Source organism: Onychomys torridus, chromosome 7 (assembly GCF_903995425.1).
Source record: "Onychomys torridus chromosome 7, mOncTor1.1, whole genome shotgun sequence".
NCBI lineage: Eukaryota > Metazoa > Chordata > Mammalia > Rodentia > Cricetidae > Onychomys > Onychomys torridus.
The window spans coordinates 33,652,394-33,673,439 of record NC_050449.1 but is presented as its reverse complement, the minus strand read 5'-3'; the positions used below and the strand labels follow the sequence as shown (position 1 = coordinate 33,673,439).

Sequence of the window (21,046 nt, the reverse complement as noted above, 5' to 3'; positions counted from 1 at the left end):
TCTATTCAGTTGGGAAGAGTGTCCTTTGGCTTCTTTCCCCACAAGGGGGCCAGCCTGGCTTAGTGCTTCTGTGCAGAATGGCAGGGCCTGAGGGAGGGCGATCCGAGTCACTCTCTTCTCTCTTGCAGCCACTGTGTCCCAAGGAGCTCTGGCACTTCGTCCACCAGTGCTATGGGAATGAGCTGGGTCTCACCAGTGATGATGAGGACTACGTGCCCCCAGATGATGACTTCAATACCATGGGGTGAGTATGACTTTGGGTGAACCTCCCAGAGGATATCAATGAGGACATGATGTGGAAAATGATTTCTGGGGTATCCCCCTATAGGAAACAATGGAGGGAACCACTGCTTCAGGCAGAGGGAACAGTAACAGGGCTATGTGGTTATAGAAATGGTCAGAGATGGAGCCAGGAGGTCAAGGGAGCAGGGACTAGTAGCCTTTTGGCCAATGTGACAGTTGGCTTTTAGGCAGAAAGGGATGGGAAGGTTTGTAATAGACAGTTGATGAGTTCTGAACGAACATCTAGATAAGACCAATGTGGCTTCTGTGTTGGAAATACCCTCAAGTGGAGACAAGGGGAACTTGTTCAAAGTTATTAGATGATAATTTAGAGGACACATGGTGGTGGTGGTTTGGACCAGGGAGGTTTTGCAGTAGCTCTGACAGTAATTAGTTCCTCAATGTATTTTGAAGGATTTGCTCATGGCTCAGAAACAAATCCCAGGTTTGATTTAAAATTTGTTGGTTTAACTCTTTAGAAGCATGGAGTGGTTCCAAATAGAGATGGGGAATATTGTTTACAGAAGAGTTTGAGATTAGAAGGTTGGTTTTAGGCAAACAGGGATGCCCACTAGCCAAGCAGAGAGATCAAGTAAGCTTTTGAGGATGGATGGCTGTTTAGTTCATGCAGAAGTTTGGGCCAGGGCCATAAAGCTGGGAGTCACTCATGGATAACCATGGGGTTTGCTCAGTCCTCCAAGTGAGTGAATGAACGTAAAAGTAAAATCACGTTCAAGGACTAGGCTTGGAAGCACTCAGCAAGAGTGGGAAGCAGAGAAAGAACATCCAACAAGGAAGGAGTGTCTCACACACTAGAAGCCAAGAACAGGAAGTTAAGGATGGGGACTCTCACTGTACAGCATGCTGCAGGTAGGAGATGAATGAGGAGAGTGAGTGGCTAACAAGGGTTAGGTGTGTGGAGACTAAATGTTGAAGCTAGTAAAATAAAAAGCAAGGGAAGGGCATTGAAGGCACAGTGCTCAGACCTTGGCTTGGAACAATATTAATGTTGCTTTCACATTAGCTCTGTCAAACCCACTTGCCGATGTCTAAAATGCACATAGTGATTTACTGGGTAAATAACACATCCAGATGCTACTAAATTCACAAGTCAGATGTTTTGTCATTGATGACAGTGAGGATCATGGCTGCTCCAGTAGAACGACACCTGCCATCCTTGGGATGTACAAGGAAGAGACGTTTGTTAGTTATGGTCTATGATTTGGACAGTACTACTGAGGGAGTGCTGCATTCAGAGTCCAGCCTTAGTAGTTGATGTCTGAGAAAGGAAATATGTGATTAGAGCCCAGATGTTAGATTCAGATCATTGGCATGTGATGGTACCCAACGGAAAAGTGTAAGATGGGATATGGTTTATGTTTGGGTAGACATATATCTATGGAGGGTGTCTAGAAAAGGTGAGCTTTCCGATAGAAGTTTCTGGGTAGGGAGAGGTGGAATAAGAAGGGAATGAAGCTTTGGGAGAGCAACGAGGGGGCAGCTTTTGGCTTGGCACAAAATGACATACAAAGAAAAGAAGCAAGAAGGCCCATGGTTTCAGATTGCTAGACAGGCCTAAGTTCTTAGACTAACAAAGTCCACGGAGGCTAACCTGAGCTCATGGGGATGGGGGTCTTCTCCAGCTACTGTGAAGAGATCCCTGTAGAAGAGAATGAAGTGAATGACAGCTCATCCAAAAGCAGCATAGAGACCAAGCCTGATGCCAGCCCCCAGCTGCCCAAGAAGTCCATCACCAACAGCACGCTGACCTCTACGGGAAGCAGTGAAGCCCCTGTCTCGGTATGGGCCAGAAACTCCGGGCAAATGCCTGCCCTGATTAGTGGCCGTTCTCTCCTAGTTCAGTTAGCCCCTCATGAGCCCCATTGGGAGCAGGGAAGTAGGAAGGGGTTCCATGTGGTCACCGTGACTAAGGGAACGTCTTAGAACTCACGAGTTCTTAGTGCCATGGCATATTCTAAAGGCCAAGAGCTAGATTCTCAGCACCTTGTTTACATGACTTGGTTTGACATATGAGAAGATAAAAAGTATTCCAAGTCTTCTCAGAGTAGAGTTGTTGGTGGACTACTCCAGACAGCTTCTTTCTGGATACCTTTCCTGGGTCTTTTTCCCCCCCTTTCCTGCCTTGATCCAAAGTCAAAATCACACATGAATATAGAGCCATAGGACAGCTCATTGCTTACCTATGTCATGAATGTTGGTTGAGTTCCTTTGCAGTTTATTTTACTACTATGCTGGAGTTTATGGAGGCTAGATGAATGTCTGTGAGGACCTTTCTCCTCAGGAACACTGTTGCAGAGAAGCCAGAACTTTGCTGAATGATTAAGGCATATGTAGGCAAGAAGGGGCTGGGTTCCTTGGGAAAGGACTCTCAGAAAAGGGAATATTTTATTCCTCTTTCAGTGGCCAGGCTAACTAACCTGCCTTTGGATGAAAATGTCATTGATGCCTCGCCTTCAATTTCTATTTGTGAGATTAGCTTTAAAATAGAATCAATTCTCTTCTGGTGCCAATGAGAGAATGGAGCCCCAGACATGTCCGTGACCATCTATGACCCTGAGGAAAAGGGTATTGTTGACAGGCAGGCTGGCATGGTACCCGCACAGTGGGAATAAAGTTCCAGAAAGGGCCTAGGATGGGAGCACCACTCGTAGACCAGTGTGCCCTTTGAATGGCAGGAAAAGGGCAGTGAGTGCTTGGTTCTGGGCAGCTCATTACAGTCCCAGCTCCTGACCTCCGCCCTGCTCCTGAGCAGCTGTGCTGGGAACTGGGTGACTTCTAAGGCTGGGTTCCTAGTTTCCCTTTTGAAGAGCCTGACCCACAGAGAGGGACCCCGATAGCTGATTCTTGATCTCCACTGCAGTTTGATGGCTTGCCGCTGGAGGAAGAGGTGATAGAGGGTGATGGGTCCTTGGAGAAGGAGCTTGCCATTGACACCATCATAGGAGAGAAGATTGAGATCATTGCGCCTGTGACCTCCCCTTCTCTGGATTTCAATGACAATGAGGATATCCCCACCGAGCTCAGTGATTCTTCAGATACCCATGATGAAGGTGAGCCTCTGAGCCTGGGTCTAGAGCATCCCTTCACCTCTCCATTTTGCAGCATGAAAAGAAGCTGAGGTCCCAGAGAAGGGAAGTGGTGCAGGCAAAGGCGTTAACAGTGAGCCCATGAGCCCCGTCACCCTTCCCTTGGTGGTAGCGCCCACATTAGCTAGAGATATCAGTGCCCCGGGGATGTGAGCACAGCCTCCTGTTCTCCTTGTCACTGTCTACTTCATCTCTTCTCTTCTGTACAGGAGAGGTCCAGGCCTTCTATGAGGACCTGAGTGGAAGACAGTACGTGAACGAGGTCTTCAACTTCAGTGTGGACAAACTCTATGACCTGTTGTTCACAAACTCACCCTTCCTTCGGGACTTCATGGAGCAGCGGCGCTTCTCTGGTCTGACCTGCGGGCTAGCCCCTCCCTGACTGTCCATCCTTTTCTCCACTGTACATCTTCCTCCTCCCCCTCCTTCTCCTCTCCATATACCATTCTTTCCCCAATGACGCAGGCTCCTCTTTCTGGCCTTGCATGGTGCCAAAGATCCCCTGGGGTACTCTGGCCCTCTCTACCACTAGCACTGCAGGTTTCCATCTGCCCTCTGATTGCCCAGTGAGCAGGCCCTGCCAGCTCTTTGTCCCCACAGGGCTCTGTGTCTACTCCAGGGCAGCTGTTCTGCTGTTTGGGAGGCACCCACTGTACTGAGTGTGTTGCATTGGCCCATTCAGTCCTCAGCTGTGCCATGTGTGGGCCTTGGGGTTCCTGGCACTAGGGTGTTAGGAATCTGCACCCCAGGCTGCTAGCCTAGATGCGCTGAGTGAGGATTCATATCTGGTTACCCTGGGGACTCAGGCTCTCACTCTCTCACTTAGTTTTTCCCACAGCACAGATGTAACCCTGCCTCTCAGAGATGCCAGTCATCCTCTCTGAGCAAAAGCCCTAGGCAACAGGGCACCCTCTGCAAGGAGAGGCACCTAGAGGCCATGGGTGGCTACACTCCCTGGGGATCTGATGTCCTTGCCACAGTAACTCCAATGTTGCCTGCACCCCCGCAGGTGGCCCCGAGACCTCCTGCCCCAGCCTGGGAACAATCAGTATTCTGGAGCTCTTTGTAGAATTTAGGCAATGCCACAATGGGCCTCTTTCTGCTCCAACTCCACCTCCTCTTCACCACCTCCCCCAGCTTTCAAACTCCTATTGGCTTCCAGGGGAGGGGGTGGCTGTGGCTGTCAGTAGTCGGCATGGGGCATGGAGTTCATTGGTGGGGAGATTCAGATGAGTGGAGTTGTGCTGTGCTCCACGCCCCTCATGCTGGGGCTCTTCTCTACCCTCAGATATCATCTTCCATCCATGGAAAAAGGAGGAAAATGGAAACCAGAGCCGAGTGATCCTCTACACTATCACCCTTACTAACCCCCTGGCTCCCAAAACCGCCACTGTCAGGGAGACACAGGTGAGCAGGCAGAGGAAGGAATCAAGGGAGAGAATGTTCGGAAGTACCGTCACATCATGAAGGATGAAAACTGGACTTGGGAGATGCCTCTGGATCTAGGCTTGGTTTAGTCCGGAGGCAGCAGCAGCCAATGAGCTCAGATGCTGCCAAGTCAAGTGATGTCACACTTTCCATCCAGGAGTCCAGGGGCAGGGGCACTGGGAAAGATGCTTCTTCTCAGTGTTGGTCAATGATGCTTCCCTACCCACAGACCATGTACAAAGCAAGTCAGGAGAGTGAATGCTACGTGATAGATGCTGAAGTCCTTACCCACGACGTGCCCTACCATGACTACTTCTACACCATCAATCGCTACACGCTCACCCGCGTGGCCCGGAACAAGAGTCGACTCAGGTGTGCTGTGTGATGGCTTGTGTGGGTGTAAGCAGGGGAAGGCGTTCACATGAGGTATTTGCTCATTGAGGAGGAGGCGGGATGGCGTACTCTTACTGTATGACCTCTCTGGATCCTGAGTTCTTGTGTCCCATGGAGCACTTTGCATCTTCTTTGGAAGATCTTCACCATTGCCTACTGTTTGTTTTGTATGGTTTATATGGAACTATGTAGGTACTTAAACTACATCTGTTGGGCTCTTTAGAATAACCCAAGGAGATGAGTTACCCTAGTTTATCAGAAGAGTAACTTTGTCAAGACTCATGCCCCAGTTCATACCGAAGCTTAGCTTTTAGCAATAGGATCCTGTGCCCTTTGCTCCATGTCCTGTGTGTGGTAGGGTTTCCTATTGTTTCCACTGTTGACCAGTGAGAGCTCCTAGAGACCTAACCTAGTCCTGACCTAACACAACCAGCTCTCTGCACTCAGCCTACCCACTCATCTCATAGTCAGATGAAATTAGCGCTGGATACTCTGATGCCCACTCAGAGGAAGGGAGAAATATAGACCATGACACTGGAAGAAGTATGCCGTCTAATTATAAAACCAGCACACACCCCCATTTGAAAATCGTCATGGTTGATGGCAGCTAGACATTCGCAGGCGAAGCTAGTCCATTCTCTATGCAGAAAACAGATGTTGGGTGGGAATGTAAGAAGACTCCAAGCATGGCCGTGTTCCCGTTAGGTCCGGAGGAGGTATCACCCCTGGGGAGGCAGCAAATCAGGGTAAATAGCCTTGATGTGTGTGTGGGGGGGATTATGGTTTACTGACAGATACTCATACCCCTAAGGAAGAGGCAGACAGCAAGGCTTTGACATGGGAGAGAGCGATGCTGCTGTGTGAGTGTGGGAGATGGTACAGGCAGTGGTTGGAAGGGGGAACTTTCAGAAGGGCTTGGGTGTAGCTTAGAGCCAGGCAGGCGAGAAGACCCTCAGAGCTGCAAATGATGAAACACTGGAATCCCTACTTGGATTTAAAAGGGTTTGACTTTCATTTCTAAACGTTCTCTTGATTGGCTGGGAGGCTGCAGAGCCTATACTGTCCTCCTCTCCCGCCCTCTACACACATATACCACTAGCCTCTCATCTTCTATGTTTTAAAACTTGTTTTCTCAATATGAATGACTGATCTTGTTTCTAACGGCCTGCTCCTCAGGGTCTCCACAGAGCTCCGCTATCGAAAACAGCCCTGGGGGTTTGTAAAAACTTTCATCGAGAAGAACTTCTGGAGTGGACTTGAGGACTACTTCCGCCATTTAGGTGGGTACCACAGACCTCCTGTCATCTAGCCTGAACCTTTCCTTGCTGGCCTGTGCAGCTGCTGGCTTCTGTTTTGGGGAATGGGAAACCTGGAGAACAAGGGGGTCTCTGAGACCATAAATTGGTTTCATAGGGTCCCGAATTCTGCCCCTGAAATGAGCATTGAGTTTAGTATGTCTGGGGATGTGTATCTTTTTAGAGACTGCATCTGTAGCTTTGAGTCCAATAAGGAGGGACTGTGATTTTTGCCTATCCTCAAATGAACCTCAGACACTGGTATTGAGTCATCTTATTTATTTATTTGTTTGTTTTTCGAGACAGGGTTTCTCTGGGTAGCTTTACGCCTTTCCTGGGACTCACTCTGTAGACCAGGCTGGCCTTGAACTCACAGAGATCCACCTGACTCTGCCTCCCGAGTGCTGGGATTAAGGGCATGCACCACCACCTCCCAGCTGAGTCATCTTATTATAAGAAAGATCTGAGGGCATCCATTTAGGAAATGTGTGATATGTCATAAATTATATACATGGAGGTGCGAAGATTGGGAACATGGTCCTCTAAGCAAGATTTGGCCTCCAAATTCCTTGGCATGGCCATCTCTGAGGGTCGTCTTCCCACTGGGCCAGCTTCCCAAGGTATGTCTGTAGGAATATGGTCCTAGTAGAGAGCTGCTTCTGGTGGACATTACGTTGGGTTGAAGCTATACCTCTGACATAGCCCTTTTGTGTCTGACAGAGTCCGAGCTGACCAAAACAGAGAGTACCTACCTGGCTGAAATGCATAGACAGTCCCCTAAGGAGAAGGCCAATAAGTCTTCAGCAGTACGGAGGAGGAAGCGTCCCCATGCCCACCTGCGGGTACCTCACCTGGAAGAGGTCATGAGCCCTGTCACCACGCCCACTGATGAAGATGTGGGCCACAGGATCAAGCACGTGGCAGGTATGTTTGTTCCAGATGAGAACGGTTATGTAGATTGGGACCATGGGGAAGAGCTGTGTGCCTCTGTCATGACACGAATAGATGCACACCCAGTTTGTACCATGAGTAGAATTCGTCCCTCACAGACCCACCAAGTGCCTGGGCTGTGGGCTCCTCTTACATTTCTTCCTGTTCTCATTCATCCTTTCAATCCTCATTATATTGTCTGTCTTGGAAACCTGGGTCTCTCCAAGGGACCTAGAGATGACGATTCCAGTGTTTTACAAATTGTGCTTTGCACATGCTTGTGAGTTTTTCCGAGCTGTGTGAGGACTGGAGAAGACCACTATTTCCCACGCCTTCCTTGTTCCAGCCTCAACTAGAGCACACCATTTGTGCTTTAGCTATGTGTTTTAGATATAACATTTGTGATGAATGCCACATTTAAGTAGACTGACTGAGAGAAGTTACATGTATTGCCCTGACATCATGTGGCTGACTGAAGCCAGGACTGGGAGCCCGCCGCAGCCTGTCTTCATCAGCCAGTCACATCTCTATATCCTAGATACACAGTTACATTTTCTCATCCCTTCAGCAATGATCTGACCCAAGCCTTGGCTTTGCAGATTTTACCTCCTCATGTTGTAGGGCGAGATGTGAGCACAAGGTCACTGAAAGCATGATGCACAGTTCCCTGGTACCCTGCCAGCAGTGTGTGGAGTTGTAGACTCTGAAGATGATGATGGCCTATTTATTCTCCCACAGGTTCTACGCAAACGAGGCATATCCCCGAGGATACTCCCAACGGTTTTCACCTACAGAGTGTGTCCAAGCTGCTGCTGGTTATTAGCTGTGTGTAAGAGACTCCAGGTCCTTCTCCCCTGGCTCCAGCATCTCCCTGCTCCTGCCTGGTGTGGGAGAATCATCATCTCTCCAGCATACACTTCCCCCATACTTTTACCCCTCTCTTCTCTTGGTTCCTCTGTCTTCAAGTCTTCACTGGACCAGTTGCTCAGTCATTTGTTACCTTATCTATGTCTTTACGTCTTCTCAATACCGCTTGTGTGTTAGCCTTCTGGAGGAAAAGGGTGTATGCAGTGTCTATGCCAAGTGGGAGAGAGAGGCAGAACACTGAGGATCCCTCCTCATGATAAATGCTGATTGACATAGGGATGCTTCAGGACATCTTTCGAGTCCATTAATTTATAAGAGGTCCTCTTGAGTGTCTGCTCTGTACCCAGCATGAGAGCCATACACAGAGTCCTTACTGGCAGGGTAGCCAGACAAAATCAATGGTTCCAGTCCAGGGAGAGAAGATGCTTATTACAATGTAGGTGACTTATAATTAGCACAGCATTATAAAACTGTAGATTCGGTATCTTGCACAGCAGGTTGAATTATGGAGATGAGAAGCCAAAAGAACTGAAGGCATAAGATAGGAGAACACGGCTGTCTGGTGTGTCAGTCTTTGTCTGTCATCAATGCTCAGGACATGCTAAATCATTTGAATGAAAGGCATTTGGAACAGCTGAGGACAGCTTTTCTGCTTGGCTGAGCCTGCAGCCTGACATCCCATTGCTCTGGATTGGGGATGAGCCGTTAGCATGTAGACAGCACAGGTGCATGGCAAATACCCACATGCGTGCTCTATCTTCTGTACACCGGGCACCAGACCACCTCGGGGTCAGTTTTGCTCCTGTGACCATCCTGTACTTTTCCCTGAAGCATCCTAAGAGGAATGTGAGGGGACAACCTCACTCACAGGACACTCTAGGGGAAGCTCACAGGTGGTGCAGTGAGACCAGCACCGTGTCGATACGGGGAATGGATTATCAGAGACTGGAAGCAGTGTGGGTGCTTCAGGGGACGTGCATCACAGGGGCCACCAAACAAGAGAACCTAGTGGTTAGGAGAGGTCACAGATGGAAGGGCTCAGTAACCCTTCAGTTACGTCTCAGAGGAAGACCCACTGCCTCCAGGGACTACAGGGGCTTGTGTCCACAGAAATTTGGAGTTTAATTGAAAGTAGTCAGAGAAGACATGCCAAAGCCCAAAACCGTCTGAGTTGCAATGGGTTATCTGGTTGAGGAGGACAGGCCTTTGCTGCTGTGGGCTTGGCCCTTAGAAGACAGAGTAAAGCTATGGGTATCAATGAGACCATCCATGCAGAGTGTGACGGAAGTGGGGCCAGGGACTGCCCTGTGACTCCTGAGGGGAGAAAAGCCTCTAAGTGGAGAACATAAGAAGGGTTCTGGCTACTCCTGAAGGCACAGCATGGAAACATACATAAGTTCTTCAGATGACAGTGTGAGAAACCATGATATGCCAACAATAAGGACAGAGACAACTATAAAACTCACCCCCTAAACACCAGTGTCATGGGATTCATGTCACTGTTAAAACCAGGTGATGGATACTGGTAAATAAGAGACTAGAACCTTGGTTAGTTCTATATTTGTGCTCTCTCTGCATTTCAGTTTTATTTAAAGAGAGAAGGCCCGCCCACTCAAGTGGGCCAGTCCCTTAAGTATGGGCTAACTCTGTGCCTTTGTAAGTTTGGGATAGTCAGGCCTTCTGACTCAACACCATGCACTCCAGGCTGGGGTTCTAAGAGCCTGCATTTAGAACACACTGACACAGCACAGCTTACCCATGTCTGGCAGGCTCTTGCCATCATCCACCCTCAGTGTGGTGACTCAACCTCCCACCTCTTTGTCTCTGTTTGGCACACTGGGGAGTCTTCCCTCAAGCAGCACATGACCTTTCCTCAAAACACCCAGGATTATATACACAAACCCAAATGTAAGGTGGTATGTGGCACATGCCGAGGAGGTGGGCACTCAGATGACTCAGCGTGTGCTGACATAGTCAGATGTTGGTGTTGGAACCCAACACAAAAGCCGAATGTTCTCGTGGAGAACGTAGGCTAGCCCCCAGGAACTGTAGCTGACAGAAGAGGAACAAGACATCGGGCACTGCTTTTACACAAACGTTGTATTCTTATGCACAGTCTAAATCACGTGATTTCTTCCCATCTTTTCCACTTACGACTTGCCTTCCCAATTTGGCCGTCTTCTCTCTTCCTGTGTCTACCTGTCCTTCCCAAATCCTTTCACGTTAAGAACCAGCTCTTAAAGTGGGTCTACTGCTTGAGGTTATGTTCCTCTTCATCCACAGAACAACCCCAGCAGGTTAGGAATGATGTCCCTGGTGAGAAAACAGTTTCAGGATAGATGGGAAACGTATGGAAGTTCAAAACAATTTCTAAGTTACTCACTAAGATTCACCTCCAATTCTGCCTGTCTCTGGATCTTCTCCGCATCCCTGCCTTTGTCTCTATCCCGTGAGCTTCTGGCACAGATCGGCCTAGGCAGCCACTGGGGTGGAGAGAAGGGAATTTCCCCAGCCTCCTCCATGGTAAACCCCCCCCCCCCATACACTTCTCACCCTTGTTATCCTCTATCCTCTCTGCTTCTGATCCCTGCAAGACTGTTGGTAAGCACAGGGAGAAGGCACTGCAGCCTCAGGGAGGCACCAATGCCCATAAGGCATAGCAGTTGCTCCTTTAGTCCAGCCCTTCAAGTATGGCATGACTTGGGGTTGATAGAAAAATCTCTCGATTTAGCACCCATGGAAAACTGCGAGTCTGCAACTGCCTTCCCTCGTCCATTGTGTCTTTGCGTCTCGTGTTTTTTTTTTTTTTTTTCTCGTCAATGTTCACTTGCTCTTGGTTCTATTGAAGTGCATTTCCTCCTTCCCGACACCCCCGTTTCTAACCTCTGCCTCCTCCTCATTTTTTTTCCTTGCTCCCATTAGGATCTGTTTCAGGTACCAGCTCTAAGATTGTTCCCTTTACCTCACCCCTTTCCCCTTCCACCTAATGCCGTTTTCCCTCAGGCACCCAGATTTGGGTGCCTGTGCCCCCCACCCCCTCTCAGTGCCTTCAATACCTTTGCTTATCTCCTTCTCTGTGGTTCTCCTGCTCTGTCACTGCCCTAGTAGACTAGGCTGTTTCTCTTTTTCTGACCATTGCTACACCCCTTCACCTTCTTCACGCCCTCTCTGTAATGCTTGGGTTGGCCCAGCACGCAGGCACATGGTCCCATGGGTAGGCGGGAAGATTGCTTGGCCCAGATTCTATCTCACTGTCCTTGCTCTTCCCTGTGTCTCCCTCCCTAGTCTGGTGCTGTTGGTCATCCTTAACATGATGCTCTTTTACAAGCTGTGGATGCTGGAATACACCACACAGACCCTCACTGCCTGGCAGGGTCTCAGGCTCCAGGAAAGGTAATATTGACCTCATGTCTTTGCCCCCATCTTAACCCCACCCAGCTGTCTGGGACTGCTCCACTGCCTGTGCTCAAGGGATACCCCTTTGATATGAGTCTGTAGTCCAGTTCTACAAATCTGTCCTTAGAGTTTCAGCCTAAGTTTGAGGGCAGTGGGGACCCCGGGACATTGAGCAGAAGAGAAAGCACCCTGATGTGACTATCCTTTGGGAGCACAGGCTAGACCACTGAGCATAACGCCAGCTGTTGGGGACCCCTTCTTCTACTCCACAGGTTACCCCAGTCTCAGACAGAATGGGCCCAGCTATTAGAATCCCAACAAAAGTACCATGATACCGAGCTCCAGAAGTGGAGGGAGATCATCAAATCCTCAGTGATGCTCCTTGACCAGGTGAGATGCTCACAGTCCCTCATTTTTAGGATGCTGAGCTCCTTTCCTTCTGTACTGAGAAGTATCACCGTGTTCCCTTCCCACCCTTCTGATGTCCTCTTCCTCTTTATTATTATGCTGGCCTATCCTTTGGTTTGCTTTTAAAGTTATTCCTCAATGAAATATTAGAAACACAAGAAACAATAACAAAATAAGAGATACATTAATAGCCAGAGGGTTGTAGGACAGACTTGTGTTTGGTTTTTTTGTTTGTTTGTTTTGTTTTGTTTTTTAATAGAGAAATGCTGTATAGTAATTTGTCTTCCCAGAGGATGTGTATATTAAATTTGGGGGGCCGGTGAGATGGTTCAGCTGTTAAAGGTGCTTGCCACCAAATCTGGCAGCCTGAGTTTTATCTCCAGGTGGAAGGAGAGACTCCTGCAAATTGTGCTCTGACCTCCACATGTACACTCCTCATGCCCAGAACAGAGATGGGCCCCTTTCCCCACCTGATGAGTGGATTTAGAAGAACCAGAGGAACCAAAGCAGTAGATGATGCAGAGAGACCAGGAGATATCCCATGTCATTGTAACAGAGTCGCTGACTCAGACAGCATTTCAACAGGCTGCTATGTGATGGACCATTGGAAGATGCTCCAACCGGAGCTGCCCCTTTTAGAGCTCATCCTGTGACCCCAGAATATTAATTTCCTGCTATTGAGCTGGTCAGGAACCTGCCTCCCCTCTGCTGGACGCCTCTGTGCATGCCTGCAAAGGCCAGGATGGATTTAGTTCCAAACTAACCCTAAAGAAACATGAAGTGACACAGCTCGTGATGAGGCATCCAAGAGCCCCTGTGTGTCTGACAGGCCAGGAGGCAAAGGATGACTTTGACCATAGAAAGTTTGCGTTGTTTCTGGTCCTTTTCAGCTGAGTAAAATCAGAGCAGGACATTGGAAAGCATGCCAGGCCAGGAGAAAGATAGGCAGAAGGTATATTCAGGATCAGAGTTGATGGTCAAGAAAGGGGTATCGTAAGGTGGCTCTTCAGCGTGATGGGAGACTTGTGATTCGTTGATAAGAGAGTCACAAATTGGGGTTGGGGATTTAGCTCAGTGGTAGAGTGCTTGCCTAGCAAGCACAAGGCCCTGGGTTCGGTCCTCAGCCCTGGGGGAAAAAAAAGAGTCACAAATAACCAAGCCCAAGGGCTTTGCAGTGCTGGACTGGCTGAGCCCTTTCCGCTGTAGGCTGAGGCTCCGGGGGAGGTGGGGGGCACCTTTGCTTTGGCTCTGCGCCACGGTCAGGGGTGGGCCACAGATGGGTGTGGAAGCTGCAGCTCCGTGGACATTCACGGAGAACACACTGTCTTGCAGATGAAGGATTCACTCATCAACCTTCAGAACGGCATCAGGTCCCGAGACTACACGTCGGAAAGCGACGAGAAGAGGAACCGCTATCATTGACAAGGCAGGACCTGGGGTGGCTGCAAGAGAGAGGCCTGTGCAATACATGTACATAGACCCTATAAATATATATAAATATATAAATATATATATATATATACAGAATATAAATATATATTATATACAGATTTTAAAAAAGAGATAATGCCTATGTACCAGGGAGAAGGAGCGGGAACTCCCGCCCCCTGTGCCGGCCAGAGCAGCGTTTTCCTTCTACTGTGGAGGGACCGAGGAGGGCAGGGACCACCTCTCAGCACCAACCTCCCCTGATCCTCCTCCTCCTCTTCCTCCTCCTCCTCCTTCTCCTCCTCCTCCTCCTTCTCCTCTTCCTCCCATCTTCTGTTCCTCACCCCTTCCCTTGCTGGCCATTCTTGGCCCTTAGAAGGGAAATGTGGCTGAGCCAAAGTTAATGCCTGTGAAGACCCCTGGGGTCTTCAAAGACGTTTCAAGAGGGCATTGCTTAAGGTGCTTCCTTCCCTAACCCTCTTTTGATTTGTCTCTAGAATAAGAGAGAACCTGTTCTTCCCCCACCCAGTGCTTCCCCAGGCCTTCTCTTGGGAACAGGAAGAATGGAGAGGGCATGAGCCCCATCCAAAGTCCCCCAGGAGACCATTGGTTAGGACCACATTGAAAGCTGGGTGGCGGAGACTGAGGAAGGCTGCATGTATGGGGCCTGGGCTGTGGGGCTGCCCGCTCCTGAGCTCTGGCCTTGGAAGGGAATTCTCCTCAGCCACCCCCACACCTTCTTCTGACCTGAGTAGGTTGTGGACCCCACAAGGGCTGGGAATTTCTAACTCTCCCAACTCCCTTTCTCTCCGGTCTTCTCCCAGGCTGGATCTGGGGGAAGTGTCACTCTTTAGTGCCTGACGTCCTATTGATTCTCTGTGCCCTAAGAGCACACTGTTTCTTAGCCAGGGCGGAGCCTTTTTGACCTTGTTTAAAAAAACAAAAAACAAAAAACAGAAACCTCTTTTAGCGGTTATGAACCAGTCAGGTCTGTGGCTCTAATCTTTCCCTTTGAGCTGTGAGTTTGATGTCCAGGGTAAGTCAGGGTAGCCTAGTCCCCCCACCAGGCTTTAGGAGACAGAGGACAGTCTAGAAACATGGATTACAGGGCTTGCTCTGAATCCCGTATGAGCAGTGAGCACAGTAGCCAAGCCACTCAGAGGGCTAATGGCATCGTTTAAGAACGAGCATTAGCAACAGGGGCAGCTGTGTGCCACTGTGTGTGGGAAAATGTTTGAGCCACCAGAGGGAGGATTTGGAGCAGATGTGTTTGTTTGGTCAGAGAGAGGCCAAGTGAAACCTGGTCCCCTGCAGAGCCACCTCAGTTCTATGTTTCTCAGGTTTAGGAGTGGGGGTTCTCTGCAAGGTGTGTGTGTGTGTGTGTGTGTGTGTGTGTGTGTGTGTGTGTGTGTGCAAATCTCTTCATAGTGTCTGGCCCCAGTGAGTATAAAGTCACCAAGAAATAAGAGGATGATGCTACGTCAGGAACTTGAACCAGCCAGGGCCTTCTTAATGTTAGCCCATCAGGACTCAGGCTTTTATATGATCTCAAGGGGCCCTTCTGGGCGGATTTATCATCCTCCCTTACAGTATCTACTGCTCTTCCATCTAATGACTCAAGGAATCCTGCCAGCCCCAGGCAGAGCTCATGGAGATCCATAGTAGTAAAGAATTGCTGCCAGGTTGGCACAAATGCTTCTCTAAGCTTGCTGTTTCTCCTGGGCTTCTCAAGGTGAGAGGAAGAAGGAACGCCAGATCTCCCAGAGCATCAGTACGAAAGAGGCAAGATAGTGCTGGTTATTTATGCCAAGCAGAAAGTTATTTTCTCCTCTTAGAACTGTCTGAACATTCCATTTGGGCAGTGAAAGGAAGGCATTGATGTTGCAGTGTCCTGGAGAAATAGGTCCTGGTATTTCTTGAAGGGCAGAATCAGACAATTGGATACACACGTGCATCATTCTCTGATGAAGGGGAAGGAAGGCTCAGTGCTTGGCTGGCATTGCTAGCACTCTTCTGGGAAACCAGGGGTGAGGAAATGGATTTATCTGCTCCTCTAGAGTGGACAAGGCCCAAAGACCAGTTGTTGTTCAGGGTTTTGAGAGATTTGCTGGTGACGGTCAAAACCCATGAGCCCTGAGACGAAGAAGAGAGAATGGTACCATTTGAAATGCTAGGCAGTTTCCCCTTGGAATAGCCAGAAGCCACAATTGCCAGAAACTTTTTGGAAGCAAACTTGGCAATTCTCAAACCTATTGCATATGTAGCTATTTACTTAAGTTGAATTGTTAAAGTCCTGTGGATCCTTTCAGATGATTTCAAAGAGTTCACTGGGGGTGAGGGGGCCAGTAAACTAACAGAAGTAGCCCCGACCACAGAGAGCTGCTCTCTTCTTTGGCCTGCAATATCATTTAGGAGGAGAACACCTAATTTGTCATCAAGAGCCTCCTGCTTTCTGATGAGCCCAGATGCTATGTATACGGAAGGAATAGCCCCCAAGACCTACAGCTTTCCTTTGAGTTACTTTCATCTTAGCATTAGCTCGGGCATTAGCTTTTAAACCAGGAAGAAACTAACAACTTGGTTTATTCTCAAACAAAGTCCCCTCCCCACCCTCAATCAATACTTTGTCAAAGAGAAGGGAACTCACCCTTGCAACAAAAACAGGTACCCTGGCCAATAGCCTGGTAAGTGGCTGTCTGTTTGCAGGAGGTCATGGCCTTGGGTGACTTCATCCAGCTGGCAGGTTTTTGTCTATTTATTTATCGTAGATACATAGTGATCTTTCTGTACAGATTTGTTTGATTTCAAGTAGTTTCACTGGACTAAGAGAGGAGCGATCTGGATTTGAGTTCTGAGTGTGTCGTTGAAAAGTTGTGTGGCCTTGCTTGGTTAAATCCCCATCACTGAGCTTCAGGATCCACTTGCAGCAGGAGAAGTTCAGTAAATTACCTCTAATGTGGGTTCTAGGTTTGATCTTGACTCAGAGATTAGGCCAGAGACTAGTGAGATTTGGACTTGCCAATTTTGGAAGGCGTTTTTTGCCAGAACAGACAAGCTTTGTTATTGGCTAGGAGGTCTTGGGGACCCCAGGGACAGGGCTAGCCTTGCTCAGCGTTAACCCAGGAGAATGTTCCTTCCTCCTTTGGCCCAGTTTTTTGTTTGGAATTGGTTTGTGCTTAAAGGAGGATCGCAGCAAGAAGGGTATCATTTTTGGACTGAGTCCATCTTCCACCTCCAGGCACTGTGAATCCTTCCGACTGTCCATACTCTTTCCTCACGGAGGGAGGACACAATGGGAAGAAGCCATTCCCAGTTTCTAGAACTTCTGTTTTGCTCAGCCAAAACCCTGTTGTGGTTTGGATCAATTAGGAGACTTTGGCTAAAATCCTCGGCTTGCCCTAGGGCACTGGACTGGCGTCAAGGAGTGGGGAGCACCAGGGAAACCTCACGAGGAATTTGCCACATGTGGATTCTCTACTTGTCCATAGCCCCTCACTTACGCTGGGACTGGCCTGTTGTCATAGACAGCATCTGTAGGATGGGGTGTTGGGGAAACGACTGGCTAGGGGAAGGCTCTTTCTGGATTATTCGTGCTCCCAGAAGGGTCCTTTCTGTGCCATACCATCCCACTTCCTTAGCTCTGCAGGGCAGCCAAAGCCAGCCCTTCTCAGTAGGGAGGGCCTAGGAGAAATAGCACTCTTCTCTCTTCCTCCCAGGTGGCAGGGCTGTGGTGGCCCTTCCTACACACCTGGACTCTGCCTGCCCTCGCCAGGACTCTCTCCCTCACCCCAACCCACCCCTGTCTCTAAGCTAGGGGGGCAATCATTCCCGTTTTCCCTTGGCCATTCTCAATCCTCGTCCCTCCAACCCCCGCTCCCAGTCCAGCAGGCTGACCCCACTCCTTTCCATCTCCAAGTCTTCTTCCAGAAGATGCATTTGGGTCTCAGAGGAGTGTTTTCTGGAAGGCCATCTTTCAACATCCCTGCATTCCTGATATGAATCAGGAATTTGTACTTGGTGTAGAGAGCTTCCTCTCCCACCTCTCTGCCCAGCCTCGTTACCTCACTCCTGCTCCAGCCGTTGTGATGGGCTCAGCCAGCTTCCTGTTCTGATGTGCCGTGCAACAGCTCAGGGGTCTTGTGACTTGGAGGTCCTCAGCAGGCCTGGGAGCCTGGATTGGAGCCTTGGCTGTCGGTGAGAAGCACTTACCTGCCAAGATTTGCTGATGCCAGACGATCTCCCCAGCATGTGAATGCTTAATGGACACTGTCATCTCTGCCCTTTGGTTCTCCTTGCTTCTCTCAATACAATAAGACACCTCAGAAGCAAAATAGCGGCCCTTGCTCCAGGCAGGACACCAGGCTGTCTGGGGAGTTGGCCCTGGGCTTCTGTGTTGTGTGCAAAGACTGCACAGTACAACAGTCACTTTTGCCAACAAGAATGTGTGGCGCCCCACATCCCCTTACCTTGCACTCTAGGGCCAGACCACTCTCTGCATGGACCAGACCATCTTCCCAAACCCATGGTGCTTCCCCCCCCCCACTCAACCTAGACTCTGAGGTGGGGAGGGATGGATCAGAGGCCATAGTGGCCCCATAGATAATCCTGACATGGGGTGGAGTAGGGTGAGGCAGAGAGGGAGCAGCACCCAACACCTGCACTGGGCCACAAGTGGGAAAGAACACAGGTTGGTTGCAGTCGAGTTGTCTGGCCGTCTGTATTCGGATCTATAACTGTACTTTGCCTGGCGCTGTGCGCAAGGTCTGAAAACGTACTGCTAGTCCCTAGAAACATGCAAGGCTACCCAGCCAAATCTTAATGTAAAGTACTAGAGCCATGGAAGTCCAGTAGGAATTAAAGGAAAAAAAAGTATTGAATTACAAAAAATAAATGGTGTGTGTGTTTATTGCTTGGTCTATTGGTAGTCCGCTTCCGCAGTGTTTCTGATGTCCCTAAATATGCTCACAGCAAGTCATGGAAGGCATGTGTGTACTGGCATGTTGCCCACACACGGGCCTCCCTCTCAGGAAGGGAAGCAGCCTGATTAAATGGGATGGCTCGGTTTTTGAATTTTTATCGTTTATTTAGTTCATGTTCATTATTATTTTTTGACAAGTTCATACAGACTTATAAAATGTGTTGTGATCTTATCCATCTCCATTACCTTTTCTCTCTCTCTCTCTTTTTTAAAGGATTTATCTATCTATCTATCTATCTATCTATCTATCTATCTATTTATTTATTTATTTATTTATTTATTTATTATGTGTACAGTGATTGTTCAGCCTGCAGGCCAGAAGAGGGCACCAGATCTCTCATTGTGGATGGTTGTGAGCCACCATGTGGTTGCTGGGAATTGAACTCAGGACCTCTGGAAGAACAGCCAGTGCTCTTAACCTCTGAGCCATCTCCCCCGCCCCCCCCCCCCCCCATTATCCCCTCTTATGCCCTTCCTCCCTTCATGTCTTTTTGTAACTCACTGGGTTTAATGAGGCTGCTTGTATAAGCATGGGTAGGGGCCCTGCCTACCGAAGCCTGAGCAACTCGTCAGTGGCTACACCACCGAAGAAAAGTCCTCTCTCTCCCCAGTAGATCCTCAGGGAGGGGTAGGGCCTCATGAGCTCCTACCCCATCATGATGGAATGAAAGGCCCAGTCTTGCTCAGGTCTTCAACAGCTGCTGTGTGATCATGACCAGTGGTCAGACAGCACTCAGTTCTCTCTGGATCCTACAATTGTTCTACTCCTCCAATATTTCAAGAGCCTTGGAGGGGAAGGGTGTTAACTGTCATGCCTGAGTACATACTAAGTGTCACTATTAACCAGTAGTGTGGCCATGGGTCCCATCCGTCATTTCAATCCTCAGTGTGTAGGGATAATGTCTTTCATAAAAAAGTGCATGCATATCTCTTAGTATGGTAGCTGGAACTGTACTACAACAATTTTAATCTTTACATATTTTTAAAAGCTTTAATTATATGTATATGTTCATGTCTGTGTGTTCTTAGGAGTATAGGTGCCTTCAGATGACATGAGAGGGTATCAGATCCCCTGGAGCTGGAGTTACAGGTGGTTGTGAGCCGTCTGACATGGATACTGGGAACTAGACTGGGGTCTCCCTGAAGAGCCACAAGCACCCTTAACCACTATGTTATCTCTCCAACCCCAATTTTAGTCTTAATCAGCATTCTTGTAAGAGTTGTGGTAGAGCTGGGTATAGTAGTATACACCTTTAAGCACTTGAGAGGCAGACAGATCTCTGAGTTTGAGTAGCCTCATGTGCAGAGCAAATTCCAGGACAGCCAGGGTTACACAGAGAAACCTTTGTCTCAGACCCTCCCCCCCCCCACACACACACCTCCAACAAAACAAAATGAAGCCTCACAACCATGGTGGACTGAATCCTCACAGTTTGTGGTATGCTTTTCTCTTTAGGGGATCTTGGCTCTTTTAGGAAGCAAGATCCTGGAGACAGCTTTGTCTTTATGCTCCCCAAAGAGAAGCCACCTGAGCCTTCCTTATATTAGATCTCCCTTGCAGTTAGCATCTCCTGATCTGGTTAGGAAATGTGCAATGCTAGCTAGACTAGAGTGCACCATTTCTTTTGTGTTTGAGTGGAGGATAGGAAGGACTGAAAGGCCAGATCCCACATCTAGCATGTTTAGCTCTAGACTCTGGAGTATTTTCATTCTCTAGGGTTAGTCTCCTGGGTGCAGGAAGTGGGGAAGATTGCATGCTAGGTGGAGGCAGAGGTAAGCAGCAGCCGCATGTGGTAAGCATAGCAAATCCAGAGTGTGTGGTCTTCAGAGACACTTTATTGACATGAACAGAGACTTTCCTGGAATCGTGGGCCTATGCCCAAGTGTATACACACACACACACACACACACACACATTTTTACAGACCTAAGATCCTGGGGTCATCTATTGAGAGCCTAACCTAGTATTTGACACAGAGTGTGTTAATGTAGTGAGTCTGATCCTATTGATGAGCAAGCACACTTAGATACATTTGCAGTGACTGGGTGAATTCACAGAACTAGAGCTTTCTCCTTTATAAAACAAATGTGAGAGGAAAGTGTCTGTGTGTGTGTGTGTGTGTGTGTGTGTGTGTGTGTGTGTGTGTGTTCATGTTTATGCATGTATACATATGGGCCTTAACTAGAGTGCATGTACATGTGCAGGCCAGAAGTCAACCTTGGGTATCATTCCTCAGGCACTGCCCTCCTTGTTGGTTTTTTGTTTTGTTTTTGAGAAGGGATCTCTCACTTGCCTGGAGTTCACCAAGTAAGCCAGGCCAGGTGACCTGGTTAGTGAGGCCTACAGACCTGTGTCTTCCTCCCTGGCACAGGAGTACTAGAGTGCGCCATAATGCCTGGCTGTTTACGTGAGTTCTGACATTTGTGTGGCGAGCACATTACCTAGTGAGCTATCTCTTCAGCCTTGTCCCTTTTCTTAACCCCACTGCTGTCTTTCCCAGCACAATCTTATTCTGAGAACCTCCTCTTCTACT

General features: G+C 48.7%; 1 protein-coding gene across 15 annotated transcripts in view; it reads left to right on the top strand.

Moving 5' to 3' along the window:
- Positions 1–18,388, top strand: part of Gramd1b (GRAM domain containing 1B) — a 128,558-nt gene extending 110,170 nt beyond the window's left edge. For 9 of the 15 annotated variants that reach the window (XM_036194398.1, XM_036194397.1, XM_036194391.1 and 6 more), the window contains 13 exons: positions 129–244; positions 1,926–2,082; positions 3,164–3,353; positions 3,599–3,742; positions 4,678–4,796; positions 5,047–5,189; positions 6,387–6,490; positions 7,226–7,429; positions 8,174–8,264; positions 11,225–11,236; positions 11,588–11,695; positions 11,971–12,088; positions 13,439–18,388. In XM_036194398.1, the coding sequence (XP_036050291.1) occupies positions 129–244; positions 1,926–2,082; positions 3,164–3,353; positions 3,599–3,742; positions 4,678–4,796; positions 5,047–5,189; positions 6,387–6,490; positions 7,226–7,429; positions 8,174–8,264; positions 11,225–11,236; positions 11,588–11,695; positions 11,971–12,088; positions 13,439–13,528 (1,596 nt within the window). In that variant the 3' untranslated portion in view covers positions 13,529–18,388. The remainder of the gene's footprint in view (positions 1–128; positions 245–1,925; positions 2,083–3,163; positions 3,354–3,598; positions 3,743–4,677; positions 4,797–5,046; positions 5,190–6,386; positions 6,491–7,225; positions 7,430–8,173; positions 8,265–11,224; positions 11,237–11,587; positions 11,696–11,970; positions 12,089–13,438) is intronic. The other 6 variants (XM_036194393.1, XM_036194386.1, XM_036194394.1 and 3 more) reach the window with 3 other exon arrangements.
- Positions 18,389–21,046: the final 2,658 nt, after the last annotated feature.